General features: G+C 49.0%; 9 protein-coding genes across 9 annotated transcripts; 4 read left to right on the plus strand and 5 right to left on the minus strand.

Annotated features, from left to right (window-relative positions):
• Window positions 1-521: 521 nt before the first annotated feature.
• On the minus strand, window positions 522-1,944 carry P153DRAFT_8938 (uncharacterized protein). Its single transcript, XM_033673471.1, has 5 exons — window positions 1,604-1,944; window positions 1,255-1,535; window positions 1,156-1,208; window positions 931-1,088; window positions 522-861 (listed from the first exon to the last, which is right to left on the minus strand). The coding sequence occupies exons 1-5, from the start codon at window positions 1,747-1,749 to the stop codon at window positions 564-566; spliced, it is 936 nt and encodes a 311-aa protein (XP_033529138.1). The 5' UTR covers window positions 1,750-1,944; the 3' UTR covers window positions 522-563.
• A 132-nt stretch (window positions 1,945-2,076) lies between these two features.
• P153DRAFT_8951 (uncharacterized protein) lies at window positions 2,077-4,178 on the plus strand. The gene is made up of 2 exons (XM_033673475.1): window positions 2,077-2,183; window positions 2,236-4,178. Exon 2 carries the CDS (start codon window positions 2,335-2,337, stop codon window positions 4,048-4,050), a length of 1,716 nt encoding a protein of 571 aa, XP_033529139.1. The 5' UTR covers window positions 2,077-2,183; window positions 2,236-2,334; the 3' UTR covers window positions 4,051-4,178.
• A 1,216-nt stretch (window positions 4,179-5,394) lies between these two features.
• P153DRAFT_362491 (uncharacterized protein) lies at window positions 5,395-7,092 on the minus strand. The gene is made up of 4 exons (XM_033667147.1): window positions 6,829-7,092; window positions 6,540-6,772; window positions 6,293-6,488; window positions 5,395-6,241 (listed from the first exon to the last, which is right to left on the minus strand). The coding sequence occupies exons 1-4, from the start codon at window positions 6,942-6,944 to the stop codon at window positions 5,875-5,877; spliced, it is 912 nt and encodes a 303-aa protein (XP_033529140.1). The 5' UTR covers window positions 6,945-7,092; the 3' UTR covers window positions 5,395-5,874.
• Window positions 7,093-7,206: 114 nt separating this feature from the next.
• Window positions 7,207-9,128, plus strand: P153DRAFT_392071 (uncharacterized protein). Its single transcript, XM_033671121.1, has 2 exons — window positions 7,207-7,299; window positions 7,352-9,128. The coding sequence occupies exons 1-2, from the start codon at window positions 7,229-7,231 to the stop codon at window positions 8,697-8,699; spliced, it is 1,419 nt and encodes a 472-aa protein (XP_033529141.1). The 5' UTR covers window positions 7,207-7,228; the 3' UTR covers window positions 8,700-9,128.
• A 1,893-nt stretch (window positions 9,129-11,021) lies between these two features.
• On the minus strand, window positions 11,022-13,430 carry P153DRAFT_8998 (uncharacterized protein). The gene has a single exon (XM_033673478.1). It carries the CDS (start codon window positions 13,287-13,289, stop codon window positions 11,385-11,387), a length of 1,905 nt encoding a protein of 634 aa, XP_033529142.1. The 5' UTR covers window positions 13,290-13,430; the 3' UTR covers window positions 11,022-11,384.
• Window positions 13,431-13,863: 433 nt separating this feature from the next.
• P153DRAFT_329412 (uncharacterized protein) lies at window positions 13,864-15,127 on the plus strand. The gene is made up of 5 exons (XM_033665388.1): window positions 13,864-14,128; window positions 14,183-14,332; window positions 14,384-14,424; window positions 14,478-14,635; window positions 14,685-15,127. The coding sequence occupies exons 1-5, from the start codon at window positions 14,047-14,049 to the stop codon at window positions 15,022-15,024; spliced, it is 771 nt and encodes a 256-aa protein (XP_033529143.1). The 5' UTR covers window positions 13,864-14,046; the 3' UTR covers window positions 15,025-15,127.
• A 961-nt stretch (window positions 15,128-16,088) lies between these two features.
• On the plus strand, window positions 16,089-18,215 carry P153DRAFT_352704 (uncharacterized protein; the record flags this gene model as incomplete). The annotated part of the gene is made up of 2 exons (XM_033666394.1): window positions 16,089-16,242; window positions 16,390-18,215. The coding sequence occupies 2 exons, from the start codon at window positions 16,089-16,091 to the stop codon at window positions 18,213-18,215; spliced, it is 1,980 nt and encodes a 659-aa protein (XP_033529144.1).
• A 240-nt stretch (window positions 18,216-18,455) lies between these two features.
• Window positions 18,456-18,908, minus strand: P153DRAFT_278442 (acyl-CoA N-acyltransferase; the record flags this gene model as incomplete). Its single annotated transcript, XM_033662955.1, has 1 exon — window positions 18,456-18,908. A coding segment is annotated over one exon (453 nt), but the record flags the coding sequence as incomplete, so codon positions are not given.
• Window positions 18,909-19,472: 564 nt separating this feature from the next.
• On the minus strand, window positions 19,473-21,538 carry P153DRAFT_305459 (ATP-dependent RNA helicase-like protein dbp9). Its single transcript, XM_033664600.1, has 2 exons — window positions 19,960-21,538; window positions 19,473-19,908 (listed from the first exon to the last, which is right to left on the minus strand). The coding sequence occupies exons 1-2, from the start codon at window positions 21,481-21,483 to the stop codon at window positions 19,639-19,641; spliced, it is 1,794 nt and encodes a 597-aa protein (XP_033529146.1). The 5' UTR covers window positions 21,484-21,538; the 3' UTR covers window positions 19,473-19,638.
• Window positions 21,539-21,591: the final 53 nt, after the last annotated feature.

Here is a 21,591-nt window from a genome sequence, read left to right on the forward strand (position 1 = left end):
GACAGTGGGATATTTGCAGAGATGTCACTATCAAAAAGGTATTTCCAATGGAAGTGGGTAACAAGGGCGATGAATGTTCGCAAAATATATTTTGAGCATTGGAAATACTCCGTCGCTCATTATGAATCTTCTGAGAAAGAATGACTTATTTATTCAGCAGTCAACTCAAGTTATCCCTTCATAGACGAGAATTTATTGTTATTATTGACGAGTCAAAGAATGAACGAAATGTGACTGATCTGATAGAACTACAACATGAGGCGACCGAATAACAGAGAAATGTCCCATAATTCATGTTGTACCAACCGTGAGAGTCCAACAGAGAACAATCGAAAACTTGAAACCGAATGCCGGGAACTCGTTAGACACATTGTTGAACATGAAATCCTCAGGAGCAATAACGACAGGTATCTCAGAGGCGCTAACCTACTCCCGTATGTTTGGAGTACGCAGCGGTCCTTGGAGATGCAACGAAAGTAGATGATCGAAACAACAAAACAATCGGACGTATATAATAAGAGCCAGCCCTGCGTATGTTGCAGAGCGATCTGGTCTCCCCTACGTTATTCGCCTCGCATGGCGCTCTCGAAATATACCTCAATCATATATCGATGAGTCTCGTCCACCATGCCAACATCAAGTACTTTGACGTTGTGCTCCACTGCGTACGCCTTTCCATAGTTCACGCGAGATGCAGGATCGAGTGTTCTGCCGTCGGTGGGCGTGACACGGATGGGATACTTGTTGAGACTTTCGCCGGGGATAGTGCTAGGAGCTGTAGAAGATGTGTAAATGATGCCGTGGTCTTTCATGACAAGACCTGGTTTGGTGGCACCACTGCCTCGGTACGTCTGTATGGGGCTGAGAAAGTTAGTCAGTTAAGCGTTCAAGTGTTGAGCAGTGATGTAGAAGTTTGGAGGGACGGCCCACATGCACTGGCTGAATGTGCCCTTGTTTCGAACTACCACGAAGCGTCTTATCTCGGAGTAGGCACTTTCATTCAACCACACTGTGCTAAAGTGTGTTGAGTTGCGTGTTTTACCTGGGTTTGCTACCCCAGCGGGTTCGGTCCAAAGCATCATAAAGACCTTTATAGACAGTCAGAGAGGAGAGCATATGTCGTCTCGGCAATATCAACCCAGGAGCATGACTGACCCTTCCAGGAACAAAGAAAAGATGATGAGTGTGTGTCGCGACTCGACGATACCCTAGACAATCAGTACTCGGAGACTCAGAGGTAGCATAGACTCTTACGTAGATCTAGTGACTCCGTCTCATTTCTAACATCACCAGTCTGAATGAAACGCCTAGCCAGGTGGTGCAGATTAGCTTGTACCTCTTCGGGGAGCGAAGCTACCGGTTTCCGTCTCGTGTGCACAGCTTGCCCAGCCCCTTCAGTGGAAGGAGGAGCTGGGCCGACAACGGGACGAGAAGACGTTGCTCCAGTTGTGTAGTTTGGCTGGGTGGGTTGTACTAATAGAGGTCTCGGGACTTGTTGTGGGATTGGAGGGTTGGACGGAGTTGTCCGAGGATCTCTATTTCCAATAGCCAGATTATTAGCTACTTTCCCAGAAATATAAAAGATCTTGTTCATGGTACTGACCTAGGGTCTCTAGTAGGTGGTGGTTGACCGGCCGAAGCAGGAGGTCCTGACCAGAGGGTCTCCTGTATGACACCATCATCTGCGTAAACGTACATGTAATGTCGATTATGAGCTGAGGACCAAGCCCAAGGCGAGTTCGTTGGCATTCTTACATGCTGGCAGAGACGTATTGATCTCCGACCAAAGTATGGACTTGGGCCTGACGGCGTATAAAGCCTTGTGAGGGGTAACGGATAGAGTCGGGCTCAAGGCAGAGCCTCGTCAAGTGTCTGATGCGCTTTAGCGCCTGAAGCGATTGCAAACATCTGCATGTAAACAGTATGCGCCTTATGCATCAGCACGAATGTGATGGTGTAGCGCGACAAGGACCCGAGCCGGGAAGTGGGGTAAAGTGGGGTGCGCTAATCGAGCGTTCAAGTAGCGACCCAAGCGCAGCCGAGTCATTCTTTGACCGTTCTCGCATTGCTGGTTCCCTCCAGTACAACTTCTTGTAGATCATGCTGCTGTGATGATAAAAGGATAAGACACGATATCGCGATATCACATGCTTACGCTCGAGAACGCAAATTAGAGATCAATGGTAGCTCACCCAGTCACTCATATTCACAGGTGGTTTTGACGTATTTAATTAGGCCGGATGTGCAACATACGGCAATTCTGACCATCTTGTAGATAATTATCATTAGGAAGATCAGAAGGTACGACTATAGTATACGTACAGCTCTACGCCCATGTCTTCAGCCACCTCAGCAAACAAGACCAGTGTCTGCCACGAAGGCTACGAAAGAACTATGTTGGCTCCAAAGGACTTTTCAGTTTCTCCATTACCGCCCAAAGGAATACTCAAGAAACCAACGGTGCACTTTCCAGAAGAACTATGCGAACTCGAAACCGACAGCGTACCGCCCTGTTCACCTTCACTACGTCGAAGTGTCGCACCCCAAAGTCCACCTCTCGAAACTTCACAAAGGCTGAATCGAGTACCCCCACCCCCATTGCCACCTCCTCCTAGAAGGGCCTCTCCCCCTCCGCCACCCCCGCCTCCACCAACCGATGCACCGCGACCACCGAGCTTTTGGAATCCAGAAATCGAAAACGACAAGTACTTAAACAAAGCGGCTTTGGCATTATACACCAGATTCATAGACGAACTTTCAGATTTTGTCACTATACAAGGAGTAGTCATGAAGAAGCGTATTGCAGTTCAGGAGAAGCGTCAAGAGATGAAGAGATTGAGAGAGGAAGTTTCGCAATCAGACATCTTGCTCATTGATTATCTTCGAAAATGCATGGCGAATGGCATTCCGTCGAATGATCTGACTTTGATCACTTTATTCGAAGCATCACAAGCCGCGCGCGACCTAGTTGGACCTGCAGAGGCAGAATACGAACCATTGGAGGTCGAGTTGGGCGCAGGGGAGCACAGGCTAGAGGAACAATATCGTGATATAGAAGAGATCTTCGAAAGTTCTTTTAGACTGAGTCCTTCCTCGCTGGTCCGACAAGAGATGCCAACCACAGTCGAATACGAAACGTCTACTGCATCTTTGGCATCATCTAATGTAGGACAAGCTTCACTGGAGCTCGGAGATTCCTCGTTTCTGCATGGATCTCTTGTCGACGACCGCGTCGGTATTGGCCAGTTGCCCATTCCACCAGATTATAGCGACAATGAGATTCGAGGGTCACAAGAGGTACAGAAGCGTAAACCCCTTCCATTGTCTTCAGATACACCAAGTCGCCCATCACAACGTAATAGCAATGCCACAATGGATGATCAATCGCGCTCAGAGGTTCCCGCAGAGCTCCTCGGCATCGCAGGTGCTGAAGATATGGACGAAAGGCACTTTACAGACACTGAGACACGGAACCGAAGAATATCCCAAAGCCTGAAAGGGGTGATTGTTGATTGTCTGGCTGATCCGCTCGATAGTCCTGAATCTCTTCCGGACGATTTCCCACTGGATCTAGGGCTAAATGAAGGAGAGATCTTGCTCCTTCTCGGAGATGACGATGACACCCGATTGACGTTGAGCAACTACTTGATGTGTTTTGCGAATACTCGAGATCGAGTAAATCGGTGGATGCTACATCAGCTTCGCATATCGCGTCGGGAAACCTACGCCTTACGAAGATCAGTAATGCTTTGCTCGCCCCGTATCCTAGACTGGGCTATTCTGGCGATGAGCCAATGGTCCGAGGACGAACTTGCACAAAACATTGGGTACTCGGTCGACGATGAAAGCGATGATTCAGCGATCCTGGAGTTTATGAACCCCCCTTACCTGCAAGGTATATCTTCTTCGCTTCAGCATAGAGTCCGTCAAAAATATCAACCTGCTCCTTTTTCGACAGCAGCCCTGGCACCTACAGAAAGCGATCTTCATGATAGATCTCAATCGACTCGACCCAACACCGAGACTACTAGCAATGTTTCTCCAACCTAATACTATTTTCGCGTTTTTCGAGAAGAGAACAAGTAGCATATGCTTTCTCTGCAACTTCACTAGCTTGCTAAGAGTTGCATGCAGCGACTCAGGTAGCGAGAGGCTTTCGGCTGTAGCAATACGTACCACATAATTTGTAAGGTCTCTGCAACCAAAACTACTCTATTGCCAAGTCTTGATTTAACTCGTCAGCCTTCATGCCCCGGTCAAGCCTGAACCGGTCGATGTAGCGAGATGCATGTAACCTGCAAGCTTCATGCAAGCACGAGGGTCATGTGGTGAAGGACCTCCCGCATATCTTGATACCAATCATGACTTCGAACAAGAGCCTCATTCGTTCTCGACCGTGTTATTGAACTACAACAACAGTGGCCCTAAGTTATGCGACGTGTCGTCGGTGGCTCGTACTAAGCGCTGACACGGATATTATATCCGGATATCCATCCAATAGGCCTTTCTGTAGGCTACATTACCACCCAACAAGTCAACGAGAGGGTTATCATGGAGTCATATCACAACGTGTGAGTCTTTGAATATAAAACGGCCGTGTACTATCACATGCTTTTGTTATTTGATATGATTGGAGACGGAGGATGTGGGTCCTCGGCGCGTACCGCCGATTGACGATGCCCCTGTGGAAGACTGTTAAACTGGCCGGGGCGTATACCCTTTTAGGGAAATGGTCGGGTTCGCATCTTCAGGCGAGTATCATGCATGCCAGAGGCGATATTAAAAAGTAGTCCACTAGACATCGTTGGAGTGGATTTGGAGCAACCAATGCTTTGTTAGTTATTGTGGGATCCAGGGATCTATCTCGTAGAGTCTATGCATATGAGGAGCAATACTACAAAATGAGAGCAACTTGTCTCCGCGTTTGGCGCTGTCCAGTACACATGCGGTTGACGTCATTTCAGTTGCCCCGGACTACCCGTTCCGGCTCGGATACCGTTGACCCGGCTAGATGGTGCCGCGATATATTGCAAGGCAGTCAGAACGCGATCATCCGACAAACAAGTGCAATTGAGTTGCCTCATCGCGCTGGAGTAGTGTTCTGACGTTGGTTGGAATAGACTCTTACGACACATGTAGATCGGCTGAACCCACATACCCCACATGTCCCACAGACTCCACACGAGCCCCACTACGGAAGCTACAGATGCGCGGCATCGCACTAACACCCGCTTAGTGGGTTTTTCAATCTTTCGATATACAAGTCAGGACCCGATTGGTAAAGCTGAGAAGCATGATCGTTCTGTGTTAAACACCTGATTGACAATAATTAATCGAACTATGTTGGTGGCGCCATATTTTCGTAGGATCGTGTTGCTGTCGGTAGTACATATTGCTAGCCAATGCAGAGACAGGTACTCAGTCACATGAACATGTCTTTCATTATCACATATGACATGTCGAAGAGCGTAAATGAAAAGCCCGTTAGATACATCAAGTGTGGCGTATCTGACATAGATGTCAAGTAACCATAAGACTAGCGTACAAAACGCCATTCCTGAATTCGACTATGGTGGGTTCGTCAATGCTCGCGATGAAGAACCATGCATCCCAAGTTGAGACCTGAAATAATGAAGAACGGAAGTCCATCAAGAGAGGAATAAACATTACTTTGTCGAAAATATACACAGAACTCTCCATGATCTCGTTTAGTCCAATCGTTTGGTCGCTGTTGAACACATCGAGGTTCATATCGAGATGGTAAGAACTGTATTCGGGTTCCAATCGTGATGGTTACCAAGGAGTTTCAGTTGTGACCGGTGCAACCGAATTATATGTATGTGGCTGAGTATATGTTACCGTGAAAAAATGGGCTTAGTTGTGATTGTACTGCGGCCCTCGAGTAGCCGGTGGCAAGCCCATGTGGAATGGAATTCCCCAGTGGGCGTAGAATTGAGACAGAAATGTATGTTCCCAGAGTGGGTTAACCCTGCCAAAGTCTTCGACCTTCACGTTGTGTTCGATAGTATAGACCTTGACGAAATTTACTCGGGAGAGCGGATCCATCCTGTTATAAGGTCGACTTGCCTCAACGTGGATCGGAGTACCCATGCCTAACTCTCCGATACGAGGCTGCTCCGAAGGCAACGGCTGCGGTGGCTGATTTCCAGTGAACATTATGGCATGGTGGTATTTCTCCTTGTTTTGAGGCACACCTCTATTTCCGTAGGTTTGTATTGATCTGAGACTGTCAACTTCGTGCATCGCAATAAGGCGACAGTCATTTACTTACAGGCAGGTACTACAGTCATGACCTTCGCGCACCACAACAAACCACCTGATCTTACAAAATATGTTCTCGTTTGGAAAGCGCGGTGTGGTGGCAATAGTCATATTTTGATGTACATCGCCGGCAAGTTCTGGCCATAAAACCCTGAAAATCACTCCTTTCTTGAAGTATTTGTAACCAGGTCTCCGAATGCAAAAGCCTTGGAGCATGTCAACTACAACTTTAAAAAAGACATACAACGTCAACTCACTCTCGTCAAGCCCCTCGGCCTCTCCCGGTGTTTCCCTGAGTCTGAAGCGTGGTGTTATGTTGAACTGCTGCAGGTCCGCAGGCGTTGTTTGAGCATTTAGCACCTCTACATTGCGTGCCACCTTTTGGAGTCTCTCCGTATCACTTGGTACAATGCCTGTTGCAGCTGGTAATATCGTGGAATCGACTCGGCCATGATTTGACGTCGGCACGACGGCAGCCGTAGGTGTATGACTAGTATAGTCAGTGACATCTTGTCTTGATAAATAGACCAATATTATAATTCATACCTTGTTTCAGGTGGTGGGACGCCGGTGTCGTCTGCATACACACAAGTGTTGCTATCTGGGTCGTAGTAGTAGTAGGTCTTGCGAACTTGGTCGAATTCCCACGTTGTGAAACCCATCGGAGCGTCACGAAGTCAGGCTCGTACGCCGTCGCAATACCAACTATATACCCCGACATTGAGTGCATCTGGACATGTGACGCGGCTCAAAAGCGGGGTCTCAGGCCTATAGTATGGCGATAGAGATCGTAACGCAGATGACCTGGCAATCTGTGTTCGCGCTTGCGAGTGCTTCAATGTGGTATGAGCTTATGCATAAGCCACTGCATTAAGGTATCCACTATTACTTGGCACAGTGGCTTCAGTCGATCGTTACAGCTGAGCTGTTCTTTACTCACACGATAATGCAGCAGAGCTCGCCTATCGAACTGTCTTCTCACTCATGGCCTCTGCAAGAATCATTGCTTATCTCAAGGTAATGCCATCATCCACCTCGTTGCGAAGTCGGTCTCGCTCATCACCGTCAGTGCGCGGGAGAGCTCCGAAAGAGCCGCGAATCGATGTCGCGAAACATCTCTGGAAGATTCTCACGTTCCCAAGTCAACTAAGATAGAAGATTTGCATGCTTCTTACAAAGGATATTCACCATCATCCGTAATATCCGATCAACTCGACCCAAACTCCGGCAACTTCAGAGATAGTCTGCGATCTCCGTCACTAGCTCGCCCATCGATCCATTTCAAGGACCAAATCAAGTCTCTCAGAGACATCGTCTTCATAACCCGGCAGCATGTCCGGGCAGAGAAAATACGCTGTGGACAACAAGAGGACCTCTTGATCAGCACGATGGACAGATTTATTGATCTTAGCAAATCCTGTACACTCTCAGGATTCTCAACACAAATGGCAGAATCATTAAATCTTCTATCCCAGAACTTACGAGCCACAAAGGATGAGCTCACTCTAAGACGTCAGAGAGCTACGGCATTGGAGGACATTCTATATGTTCAAGAGTCTCAACTTTACAGGTTTGATGAAGATGTCTACCGAGATTCTGGCGAGGAGAACTCGAGGCGAAACGAAAGCCTTGTTGAATGTCAATTACCTCCAGACTCCGTGTACACAACCATGCCAACCTGCGCTACTCCTGATGAACGCACGTCGCTTCGAAATGAGCTCTACTCTTGTATGGGAGACTTACGTATTCATCTCGAACGGCTGAACACTTTCGAGCACTATTTACAACATGAACTTGGTGAACGAGAGCTCCTGCGAGCAGCCGATGGTGCCGAGATGTCAAGCGATGCAGACTTTTTTGAGGAACGCAGAGCGGAACAAAGTCAAATACAAAAAGATCTGGATATGGCACGGGTGAGTGTAGAACGACTGAAAAAGAAGTGCCACGAACAGGGAATCGACTTTGAAGAGCCTATATTGCCTAAACAGCTATACAGGATCGACATCAAAAGCCCAAGCACTTCATCTGAACAATCAATCGGATGTAATCAGGTACAGCCCAGCTCATCAAGGATTATCAACACATTTTTCAGTGCTCAAGAGCGTGTCAGAAACTGGTTAAAGGAACCAACGGGGTCAATTAAACTGTATCAGGATGAGGTGCAGCTAGATTCGCAATCAAGACTAGAACCAGAATCAGCAACAGAATCATGGATTGCAGTACGAAGTGGACCTTCGACGCGGCGTCCATCAGAAACAAGGTCGCTTGACAGACTCGGGTCAGTAACTCATACGGTGCCAGAATGGACTACTGGACCTTTGCCTGGATCGTCACAGCTTGAAGCACTGCTACTGGAGTCGACTTCAACACCTCTAGGAAAGTATGTTCACCAACATGGAACAGAGTCTGTGTATTAGAGTGACACGCAATGCATTAGTTCTCTTACACGTCCCAGTACCCATCCACCGCATGTACACGATCAGATGAACACGTGGACTCCTATTGGACCACACAAGATTGTCCACATCTAACTACATGCAATCAGTTTAGTTACAAAATCACCAGGGCTTAGTAATGTTTCTTAAGCTGTATATCCAGACTCCGGCTTGATCCAATCTATGTGTTATGCGCCCACCGATTGCTTCACTTTTCGAACGCCGACCTCGTGCCTTGCGGTCATACTATCAGGGAGATTATTTCTCCATCAAGGTCAATACGTCACCAATCGAAAAAGCATCTAGGAGGTCAACATTGCACCAACAAAATTCTCAGCCTGGTTGCGGCAGCTTTGTTGTAGCTATTGTTTCAGCCCTGCAGCTGTCAATATTTACGTTACTGTAACCGAGATTGCTCAATCATGACACTGCTCTCACTAATCTTAACGGCTAGATACCTGTCACTCCCAGAGCGAGTTCTCCAAACACTTGAAACATCAATCGTAAATATAGAATTACTCAGCTTACCTGCAGCTGACCTTCAAAAGATTGCCTAATAAGGTTCGTGCAGTGCTTCTCAATATGGATCAGATGAGCTTACCTGCTCGTCGTTCTCATGATTCAGCCGGATAAGGTTACGGGGATTGCGGAAACGGCCAATGCTTATCTAGGCAACTTATCGACCCGAAACAAGCCTCCGGGTTGATGCATGTTGGATTCCATATGTCACCTTCCCATCTTCGGCATGCCGAGATTGAATGGACGAGTAATCTTCCCGTGTATTCGCATTCCTCCACGCGTCGATAAGCCGGAGTCTGTCGAGGCAAGACAAGACGATGTTTACGTCGGTTAATCGAGAGATTATCTCACGTGAATTGCTCCAAAGACACAGATGCAGGCCTATCTAAGTGACCGTATATACGACAAGGTACCGCAAGGCTGGGTTTATATCGGGTCTCTGAGTATCTAACTAGAGCTTAACGATTGCCTTACCGATGAAGATTTATCGCGTCGTGAACTCTACGCCGACCTCTCTAAGAACATGGGAATCATATGTGCAACTTCACAAATCTTGTTGTCTACAGGCTGTACGTTGTGGTCGGGCAAGGTTGTCAACAGACGAGATAGCATGGGGCGGATCGACCTTCAATCGGGTTCATTTCCGACCGAATCGCATTGCAACGCCGACGTTCAGAGCCGCGTGCTTGTCTCGGCCCTCGTCATCTTTGCAGAATCCTACGATGAGGCATTGCGCTCGCATGCCTACGTAGATGATACGCCTGCATAATTGAACCTAGGCGCACATGATACGCGATTTACCACCGATCTATTGAGTCATATATTCGACTAGCGCGGGGGCATACCCCCTATTGTCGATTAAAGGCAAGTCTAATTCCTACTGCCACACCATTACAATATCGTGGGTACTGAGATTGGCTGAGGGTGAAATCAAGGGACGATGATTCGCTCCTTGCTTACCGAAGGCTGATTACCGAGGAAGTGGCACATGCAAGCCCCCGTTACTGCCTTGCCACTCCAGTCGTACATCCTGAAATGAGACTCGTCCTTTCTTGCCTTTTCCGCTTATTTGTATTTTCCATCACTGAGCTCCTTTTGTTGGCATTATTGGCACTAACAAGTTGTCTTGGATGCCCGATACTGTCCACTCAGCAGCGAGGTCCTCTCAAGGCGTGGGTATGTTCGTTGTATGGTATCTTTGGTATGTGTTCGTCCTTGGAGATATGTCTTCCCTCTCAACCCGTTGGCTTGGAGGACTGAGGGTTGCGTCAAACGCGGGGTAACATTCTGAGGACCTGCGGGAAAGCATGCCTTGTCAACCACATCGTGGCATAACGTTGTTTTGGCCAATGACCTTGTCTTGAAGCCAACATCTAGCTCATGCCGTGAGTTCAGGAGCATGATGCTGCACGATACAAGCATGAATTATCGTACAAGGATTGTATCTCGAGCTGTTGAGTTGAGATTTTATAGGTCCAAGCGAACAGGTGCGAATGAGGAGAGCGTACCTGTGCATATGTGTGACTGACGCGCTGGCTATAGGCTGAGTTGGTATTCAACTCTGCCCTAGATCCCTTCTGGTGGCGACAACGAAGCACAAGGCCGCAGTAGTACCATGTGCCAAAGACAGCCTGCAGAACAGTGTACTGCATGGAGCAAATGAATGCGTCGTCCCTGGAAAAGAAACTGAGACCAGGTGAACCCAAAGCAGATGACAGTAGTAACAAATAAAAATAATCCCCGACGGTGTTATTGATCTGCCTCCAATAGTCGTCTCAATTATCCACTGCTGTCAGGGTACAGACAGAGATAATCCTATCAGGATCTATCCAGGATTGGCAGATCCAGAAGTGAAGCCTGAATTGTATAGAAAAAATTCCCGTGGATCCGGGATAAGACCAAAGCTTAATGATGTAACTTCCTGACTTCCAAACAATTTCTTAGCCTCCTAAATTGGCTCGCTTGTATTCAAAGTGATATCCTGTCTCATCGGCTGGGTTCCAGCGGTGGCAGAAAAACATGTATTCAAATGACATGAGAAGACGATATCCAGGCATGTATCAAAATCGCCAACTCCAGAGAATTTCTCGCACCTTGAAGGAACAGTCCAATTAAAGGTCAAAGTCGTACCAACACTAGCGACATAAACTAATCACACAAATCGTCAGAAAAAGGACTGGACATGCGTATCGGAAGTTTACCACTGGCAGAGAATAGGAAATCCTGAGAGCTACGGCTGAACTTGTTGTGCTGGATTGCTAGGAAATGGAGAAACGGGCATGAGGTTTGGCCCCATCGCGTATATATACCAGCTCGAGTGAGTGGTGGGATGGGGCATCTGCGCAAGGTTAATGGAGACAATGGCCAAGTGTACGATTGCTGTAGTCCGCAAGGATGTGGACGCGACGATAGCGATCCGTGGTATAGGTCAAGACTCGACACGTCGTGGTCGACATGATCTATCGAGGTGGTAGCAGTTTCTTCACGGCCATACCCCGACTTTTCTACCCTTTCTAGGAACATGGTTTGTTCTGAGGTGTTTGGGGGGGGAGTTTCCACTTCCAACAAGGAATCGTTCATGTTCGTCCCAAGTGGTAGTAGGACAAGGTCATCATCATCTGTGGCCTTTTGTTCCGGGATGGTTTGAACGCTCTCCTTGATTCCTCCAGTAGTGCATCGCTGTCCAGAGGTGTTGTTGATATCAGTTTTACAAACCGATGCCAAACTCTGTACTTCATGATCCTGTTGTGGTCCACATTGCGAAGAGGAGGAGTGAATTGTCGTCATGGAGTGACAATCTCTGATTGATAATGATCGATGAGTGCTAGTTGGAACGGTAGAAATAGAATGAGTAGCTTCATCGGCATCATCGTTGTTTTGTGCCAGGGAGACAACACATCGGAATCCAGATGAAGGTTTCACCTCTGGTTGCACACATGATTCGGTTGTTTTGCCATGCGCTGCACCTGGTGACCCCGCTGTAGAACGGTGAAATGCTGATTGCAAATTTTCTACGTTCATAGTCTCAGACACAGTCATGTTTCGATAATCAGTGAGGCTATGTGTGATGGTGGAGTCGCCGGTATGGAAGGCTGGTCCATCTAGTAAGCCGACGCCCCAGTTCTCTTTCAGTGTGTCCCACCAGGCTTGATCACTCAGATCGGTTGGCTCTCCGATTGCTTTAAGGTGTACTTTCTGGAGAGGCGAACAAGATAGCATGTGCAGAAGCCATGCATCAATGCGCTCCCTTTTTTCAATCCAATTAACTTCTGACGGAGTAAGATCAATTTCGTCGCTTTGTTTGGATGAGTCATTAATGTTAGGGATGCCCTGGCGCAAGCTCATGTGTTCAGATGTGAACCCCGACTGATTGGCCGGTAGAAAACCTGAGACTGAAGGCGTCCTTAAATCGGCATCCCTAATCATATCCGAAAAATTCGTATCCTCCAGGCTCCCAACTGCAAAACGCGTCAAACACTCCATCTCGGAGTTCAGTGCATCGTGTTGGGGTGCCGTGTTTGGCATAGAGATACTGCCAGGTAATCGATCCACAAACTTTGTCTCCTTTTGCGTGTACGTCCATTCCAGGCGGTTGTATAACTCCTCGGCCTCATCGTATTCAGCTTCAAATAACGCAAGGGTATCTCTTGAGATAGATGCTTGGTCGAATGCAACCTGAATGCCGGGTGGCAGTTCGATAGGTAACGTATGAAGATAATGGCGAAATTTATCTACGGCGGATCCGTACTTGGATCCAGTCTCTTCTCGTAGTTTACGGAGATTCATCCGCTTTGGCTGTAGACGAAACCGGCAGCCAGTGTATTCATCTCGTGCTTCTCGTAGTTCTTCTTGTTCATTTTCAAGAGATTCCTTGTGAGCACCAACATAGGCCGCCGAGTCTGTCTTGAATGTCCCGTTTGCAAATACAGGCGGTGGAGGGGGTGGTACGAACGATGCCGGTGGTGGAGGTGGTAGGAAATATGGATATGGTGGTAGAGGCGGCAAAGGTGATGATGATACCGGAGGAATTTGATCCGCAGTTCGACTCGCCATGCCACTATTCGAGTTTGTTCTATGATCAGTGGAAGATTTCTGCGTGACGGGAGAAAAGGGGTCAGGCGAAGAAGAAGATGATGATGGTGATAGAGGATTCAATAGATGCGATGCCGGGCAACTTGAGTGATAGGACAGGAGGTTCGTGGCGTCCCATGGCACTGGGATTGTGTCAGCGTCAAGCCCTCAGAACAAACATCTACCAAGCACACCATGATTCGTCGGGACAACCACAGGGCTCCAAATTGAAGCTTCTGCGTGCATAGAAGGCATCGCATAGTATGGCTGGTGTTCACGAATCAAAAGTGGTTGGAAAGATCACCAGACAGCGCGATGTTCTCGGCCAGAAGGCGAAAAGGCGTATGCACTCTGCAGGCGTGGGTGTCCAGAGACAGGCATGGGCGCATACGTATCAAATACATAGAGCCTGCCGTGTAATGTATCCAAAAGCGGCGGACGCCGGGGCTGAGCTACAGGGAGTTAGCCGCATGACTAGCGTCGTCTGGGACGGCACTCGCCTGCAGCCGTACATTAGACATACCCCTCCTACACCTTTTCTTTGATGTGCTGTACGGTCGGAGATGGCGTGCAGCGACGCATGTCTAAAAAAGTTAGGGATTTCCTGGATGTGCCACACTATCTTCAACGCGGCTCTGCTGGCAGACTTGACGAATGATGGTTAAATAGCTGTGCTAAGACGTGGTTTCACTTGTGTACAAACAGTCACTCGGAAGTGAGATGTGGCCTGCCTGTGACGATGGCTCAAAATTCCGATCCCTATATGTCTGTACATTGGAGTGAGGAGCACCAAGCTCATTATCGCACGCGCTGGAATGGCCGTAAGACTAAAAATACTATATACATCACCTGAACCATCAGCTAATACTTACTAGAAGCCTGGGTATTCTGGGATTATATCGGTCGACGTGACTCGCTTGATGCTCATCAGTTCACTAATTCACTGGTTGTACAAGGTCACCCGATTGAGGGGACCTACAACTCACAAAATCCACAATCCCAACAATCGGAGCCACTCCATCCTTGTAAGTGATTCGGGATCCCTAGAGGCTGAGAGTATCGTTAATGTTGTGTAGCATACTACGTGCGTGATGGTCGCTACTTTCAGCCAGGCAGGGTAAATAAACACGAATAGTAGCCGCAAAACATGTATATGTTGACAGCCCACAGGTTTTCTCCATGTTATTTACCGAGGCAGCCGGTACAACTGTGACTGATTACAACACCACCCACTCTGCAATCTCTCAGGTAGCCTACGGGGAACCTGTTTATACTCAGATCCGGCGGTTCATAGTGGTTCGCCATAAGAGAGAGTTTTGCTATGCTGTGTGAGATTTACCATCATCCGTTATATGACCAAAAGCTAACGTATGTTAGCCCCATCTTCACATATGGAGGACGTGGAACCACCAAGCCTGGTGTCGTTGCAAAAGAACACGCAATTGCATATTCTTATGGCAGTCAAGCCCGTCTCCTTACGAACGAGGCTCCGCTCGAGAAGAATTCAATTTGCGTCGTGATGAACCCTAGCGAACGTCCTCTCCATATTGCGTCAAGGATTTACTTTTCTATACATCATCCCATCCAGTATAACGTCAAGGTCAGAGATCTAGGCTATGTCCACCCCAGTCAGATGCAAGACTTCCAAGGATACTGGCATATGGAAAACAGAGCCGATACGAGCCAAGACCCGGATATCACCGCTGGAGCAGTGTAAGATGGATCCTCCAGCTGAACAGTTGCTAACACGACAACGCTCAAAGCCACACCAATTTTCTTTTTTCGCATGTGGACGCCCATGTTTCATTACAATTTCTCTGGCCGAAAAATACGTTGCGATTGTTTCCTCGTGTCTCAGTTGAGCTGTTTGATCTGTTTACGTTTCTTTTTACTTCTCAATCACGTTCCATGTATTGCGATTCACTTTCGTCACCAGAATGTCTACACGCGACCAGATTCCGAATTCAGATTGTACCTAACGAATGAAACAGCTGCACCAAATTTCCAAACATGTTCTTAATCACACGTATTATGCCATGGCTGGTTGATCAGATAACAGGTTACTGAAAGTAAACCTGACAATAAACATCAATCTGTGTAATTTCTCGTCAGAATGTTAGTGTCTAAGATATTTTTCTACTATGATGATCAATCGCACACGGCAGATTCGAGGCATATTCCAACGGGAGACTAGTTATCCTAAGACCCCTCAAGTAGCCACATGTGCAGCCTTGTGCCTCATGCTAAGTCTTGTTCACGCTAGAGGGCAAATCTCTGTCCCTCAACCTCACTGCTCTGTCACGTACTTACTCACACAGCATTCCAGTTCAATCAACTGTTCTCCAGTATCGACTCTGGTGATCCACAGTTTGTAAGTGATGTGTGTGCGCGACTTATGTTCAGAAAGACTAACATTTGTAACTCTCTACACTATGATCATTAATGAGTTTTCTCCTTGTAACAATTTATGTGTAATATTTGAATCTTCGGATTGTGATAAGAGAGTTTCCAACATCTGTCTCTTCAAATTTTCGCTTTGTATTGCACTCTTCCGTTGCATCACCTGTTAAGAAAGCGCTTTCGAGATCGGAACGCCCGAAATGAATTGTGTGTCAAAAAACACACAAAAGGGTCACTGAATAATCCGCTTACATGAAGACACAATTGAAGTATTCATCTAACCAGTCCCTTCAATTTAGGATATGAGATTTCAAACCACTCGACTACCGCCTGCCACTATTGCACTGCAACAATATCGTACTCTCCCATCCAGCAGCTACAATGGAACTGCTTGAACTGTACTTTGAAGTCTCTTTGCGACCACATTTGGTCTTCGAGGAAAGGTCATGGAGTCGATGGCGAGTACGACGGGTGATGTGGATCATCGGCTGCGCAAACACTGTATGCCAGGCCGCTCGTTACGCCGGGCAGCACGGTATGTAAGCGCTAAAACGAGGCGCAGCTGCAAGTTAAGGACCAGCCGTCCGTCAGTCGCGCACCAGCCTGATTGTCTCAAAAAGACTATAAATATCGCATTATCTTCCGCTGCTGTGTGCGTTGCTGCTCGACTCGCGCATGGCAGACTCGCTGTTGCTCCACGACGAGCGGCTCGGGCAACACCCCGACCACGACAGAAGATCTCCGAACGGCTCAGAAAAGCTTCAACACGATCCTAATCATCAGCAACGGCCGACCTTGTATGTGCGATGGCTCGAAGACTGGTGGCTCGGCGAGCTCGTTGCCGTGGTTTCTAGTTGCGCCCTGGTTGTCGCCCTTTGCATCATTCTCAAGAAGTACGATGGAGAGCGGATGCCTTCGTTTTCAACCTGGTTCAACTCGAGTATTACGCTGGGTACGCTGGTGTCGCTGCTTACCACGCTGGCCGTCGCGATGGCGCTCTCAACGGTGCAAGAGTGCCTCAGCCAGCTTAAGTGGCTTTGGTATTCGGGCGCGAGCCGGCCGCTGGGTGATTTCAAGACGTACGATCGTGCCAGTCGTGGGCTCATCGGCAGCGTGCAGCTGCTGTGGAAACTCCGCCTTACGCCCACTGCCTCCTTTGGTGCGATACTCACGGTCGCCCATCTGGCGGTTGCACCACTTGCGCAACAGTCGCTGCTGTACCGGTCGGTACCCGTCGTCGAAATACATGGAAAGGCCACTATACCTAGCACGAAGGATTGGACAGAGGCCCAACAGCAGACTCAGACCTTGAAAATGCCTGATGGCTACGCTTCTATCTCTCCAGGAATGAAAGGTGCTATATTTAATGGCTTCTTTGCAAGCGCCAACGTCACAATCAACGATACTCTGCCGACCTGCTCAACTGGCAATTGCGTATTTCCCAACTATCAGTCCTTAGCCATCTGCGCATCGAGCGCCGACGTGACTCCTCATCTTCAAAACTTAACAACGGAAGGAGAGGTTAGATGGTGTCTCCCCGGCGGATTTTGTGCCTCCAACAACGTCACCACCGTAAGCTATATGAGCGCCAATATCACCTCGGCCGTAACCCAGGCTGATAAGGACGCCACCGAAGAACTTCTGTCGCCACTTAACTACACATCGCTTGCTTTCGCCGATTATATCACTCCCGTAGGCGACTTCTACATCATTTACAAAAACCAGACCAAGTCCAGTGAGACGCTCTGGGCGGCAGTGGAGTTCGTGCTCGACTGGTGCGTGCCCACGTTTTCCACACAGGTCATCAACGGCACCGCCGTTACCTCACGGGGGCCGGATCCCTTCATGGACTTTGACGCTGAGCCCCATTCTACGATCACGGGACGTATAGGCGGCGAGGACATCACTGTAGACACACTCTCACACTACACGCTGCAGCGCTACCTGAACCTCTCGCTATCCGGCGGCGCCTATCTGGCCGAAACCGACACTTACGCCGACTCTGATCAGGTGCAGAAGCTGGTCACTTTTTTCGGCATCGGTGGCCAAGAAACGGATTTATCGACGACGCGCGTGGACGGCCTCGCTGCCCTGGACGCCATGCTCGCGAACACGGCTACAAGCATGACCAACTACATACGCTCAGTGCTAAAGACAGACCACGTTAACGGCACCGCCTTTGTTCAGCAGAACGTTGTGCACGTGAGCTGGTCGTGGATCGCCGCGCCCATTGTCTTCTGCGCAGCCAGTCTGCTTTTTTTCGTTGCCGTTGTCGCACTCTGCAGTGTCCGCCGCACTGTCAGGCCGCCCTTGTGGAAGTCCAGCGTCGTCGCTACCCTGCGCTGCCTCGACCCAGGTCTGCATCGTGAGCTAGGCGGCCCTCCAGGTCGGATGGCTACAAGTGGAGCCGCTGACAAGTTGAGTGTGCGGCTTGTGCGTGACGGCGAGGGCTGGCTGCTGGTTCGAGGCACGTCCGCCAAGTCTAATACGAGCATACGAATGCCCTGATTGCTTGGATGTATAGAGCGCTTAGCTATCTTTTGACCGTTTACTTCTGCATGTATTGTAGTAAAGCTAGCAGTAAGTTAAGCAAGTTAAGCAATGTAAGACCTACTTATCACATCGTCTCTTTAGACGGAGAACTATTTTTTGTATGCGCTAGGAGGCTGTACAGTCAAAACTGGAGAGCTGCAAGATACCAGATCGCGTCAATATGGTCATACACGATCGTCAATACTCGCAGTACTGTTAGTAGTCCCACCCATCATCCACACCACCCTCAAAGTCGAGCACCATGTCCACCCAGTTCCCCCCACCGTATTGACACTTGCTCGGCCCCATCTTCTTGAACCCCGCTTTTTCGTAGAAGGGTATATACCGATCTCTGTAGATCAGTGCTATCCGCGAGGCCACTCCCGAATCCCTGATCCTTTGCACGTAGCTCTGCAACAGTATCGAACTCAGGCCCTTCCGCGAGAAGTCCGGATGCACACACAGCGAGTGCAGACAGATGGTCCGCCCGTCCTCGGTGTAGCCCACCCTTGGCGAGAGCTGGTACTTTGACTTCCAGCCCTTGGGGTAGTCCATGGCGTCGTCTGTGACGACGGGTGAGATCGCCTTGGTGGATATGACGTGACCGAGCAGCACGCGCTTCCGGTCGGTGTCGGACGAGTCTATTGGCGGGAATTCTGGCGACCTCAAAGAAATAGTTAAAGCTTACTATTAGCTCTATAAGGTAATGCAAAGTGACTAAAGTAACGGAGTCAGTTGCGTACGCGACGCGCTGAGAACGCAGCAAGCTGAGGTGACATCATAGGTAGCTGCGTAGCTTGCATGTATTCGCAGGGAAGACAATGTCAAGCTTACAATGATGCTCGAGCAGGATATCATACTCCTTTTGACATGGGCAATTACTGTGATCGAACAACGACGAAGGTTGCGCGAAAGAGCTATCGACTGGCAAGGCTGCAGCTACAGCGGCTCATTCTGGAGGATCCCACAGCAAGCCCTGTAGGCGTGAAGCGCAAGTGCAAAACAGGTTGACAACCGTAATCTATTGTGGAGAATGAAGAACACTAGACGCTCCCAAGAAGATTGCCGGGAAAAAGGAGCAAGTACTATCAGGCTGAGGAACACCGATCCTGCGGTCGTCAGTGAGGCAGCATGCGATGGTGTTGGCGCTTTCGATCAGGCTCAGCCATACTGCCTGCATGCAATTCAAGAAACCCTACTTCAAACTATCACCTCGCGTACTAAGAGGAATCGCAAAATGCCGGGTCACAAAAGGCAGATACAGACGCAAGGATGCAAATGCTGTCGCACTCAGCACAAATGCACATACATGTTCTCATGGTTTCTGGTCCTCATCATGTCGTGCATATCTGTGAAATGCTACGCAAGCTTTTCTACCTGGTACTCGATGACCAATCCTCTATTTCTTTCCTCTGCCCCTAGCATTAAACGTCTTCAACGGGTCCACCTTGCCATTTCTCCCTCTCACTGTCTTCCTCCCCTTCCCCTTCACAAATTTCCTTTGCCCCATCTTGGGCACGTTCAACCCTACGAAGCCCACATCTTCAGGTTTTTTCCCACCAGGCAACAGATAGTCGGGGATGTGCTTGAGATGTGGTTGTATGCGTGCGGGATGATTAAGCGTTTGGTCGTGACGGAGATGCGCGAGTGCTTCGGGGTTTTCTTCGAACTAGCATTATGTTAGGGGATATCTTAAAGCTACTAGAGGAGCGAAACGTACGTAGCGCGACAACTTCTGGGACTTGGAAAGCTCCATGCGAATCTCTTTTATCCGTGCCTCCCGGATGGCGATGCGGGTTACTGAGCGCAGGGCATCACCAAAGCGGTATCTAAACGGTTCAAGACGTTTCATATCGAAGTTGTAGTTCTCGAGCTTCTGGCCATCCTTCTGGTGTTTTTCCACCTTTGTTAATACCTCCTCGTCATTCTCGCAGGCGGCGAACGTTGTCGACTTGTGCTTACGGTACTTGTCTTTTGGAATGATGAACGAGATGGCAGTACCCGACTTGCCTGCGCGTGCTGTTCGGCCAATGCGGTGGAAGTAGGATTTGTAGGTGGAAGGAAAGTCGAAGTTGAGCACACACGAAACGTTGAGGAAGTCGATGCCGCGGGACACTCCAGAGTCAGGTTCGCTCTTTTTGTCGCTCTTGGCTTTCTTTTTCTTAGGCTTGGACTCATTGTCCTCTTTCTGCTGTGAACCCAGAATCTCAGTTTCGTCTGAGGCAATCAAGATATTGTAGATGTTTTTGTTGAATTCTTCGACGATGTGCAGGCGGGATGCAAGCGGTAACTCGGAGTTGAGTACACAGGACTTGATACCAAACTGCTCGAGAAAGAGCTTGACTCGGTATGAGCGATCTGTATCGCCCACAAACACGATCGTCTTTCCTTTGATCAAACCCAACTTGAACATTGCGTAGATCAACAGGAACTTCTCCTCCTCAGCGCACTTGATGACGTACTGCTTGACCTTTTGCGAGCCCTTCTCGAGGTCGTCGAGCTTCAACACGACAGGATCCGTGCAGAGGAGGCTTCCGAGCGATTCGACTTCGGTGTTGAGGGTTGCTGACATGAGAAACATCTGCACGCCCTTGGGGATGCTCTGTGCGATCTGGTCCAGATCATCCTTGAAGCCATAACCCATGACCAAGTCGCCCTCGTCGACGACTAGATGCGCGAGCTCCTTCACCGACAGTGCGCCATTGTTGATATTCGTGCTCGCACGTCCCGGTGTCGCGATGACGACGTCAGGGTTGTCTGCCAGTTTCGCCTTGGTCACCACCTCCGATTCCTTTCCTGCGATGTTCTGTATCCGAATCTCCTGCCCGCAGTGTGTGGAGAGCGACTTAGCAACTTTGGTAATCTGGAGGGCCAGTTCCTTGGTGGGAACGAGGATGAGCGATGTCTTTCCGCGGCGTCGCAGCGTGTTGTGTAGGATGGGGAGTAGGTAGGCGGCAGTTTTTCCCGTGCCAGTACCACTGCGTGCGAGGATGTCGCGGCCCTGCAGTGCCAGAGGTATAGCCTGTGATTGCACAGCAGTTGGCGAACTCCATTTCTGATCTTTTATGCCTCTCAATAGTCGTGGCTCGAGCTCGAAATCGGCGAAGGAAGCCTCTGCTGTCTTCGAAGATTTGGACGGTGTGGTAGGCTCAGTCTGCGATGCGTCGCTTGCCCTGCGCGTTGTAGGCTGTGGTGACTCCTCCTCGGGAACATCATGCTCGTTCAGTTTGCGCTTCAAAGCCATGTTGACGTTTTGAATTCGGGATCTTGTGAATAATCGAGGCTGCCAGATGGTCGAGTAAACTCATGCAGATTCTCTGAACTTTTCTGGCGCCAACGCTCGTTCCTGGCT

This window comes from Dothidotthia symphoricarpi (genome assembly GCF_010015815.1).
Source record: "Dothidotthia symphoricarpi CBS 119687 unplaced genomic scaffold P153scaffold_1, whole genome shotgun sequence".
In the NCBI taxonomy this organism is placed as follows: domain Eukaryota; kingdom Fungi; phylum Ascomycota; class Dothideomycetes; order Pleosporales; family Dothidotthiaceae; genus Dothidotthia; species Dothidotthia symphoricarpi.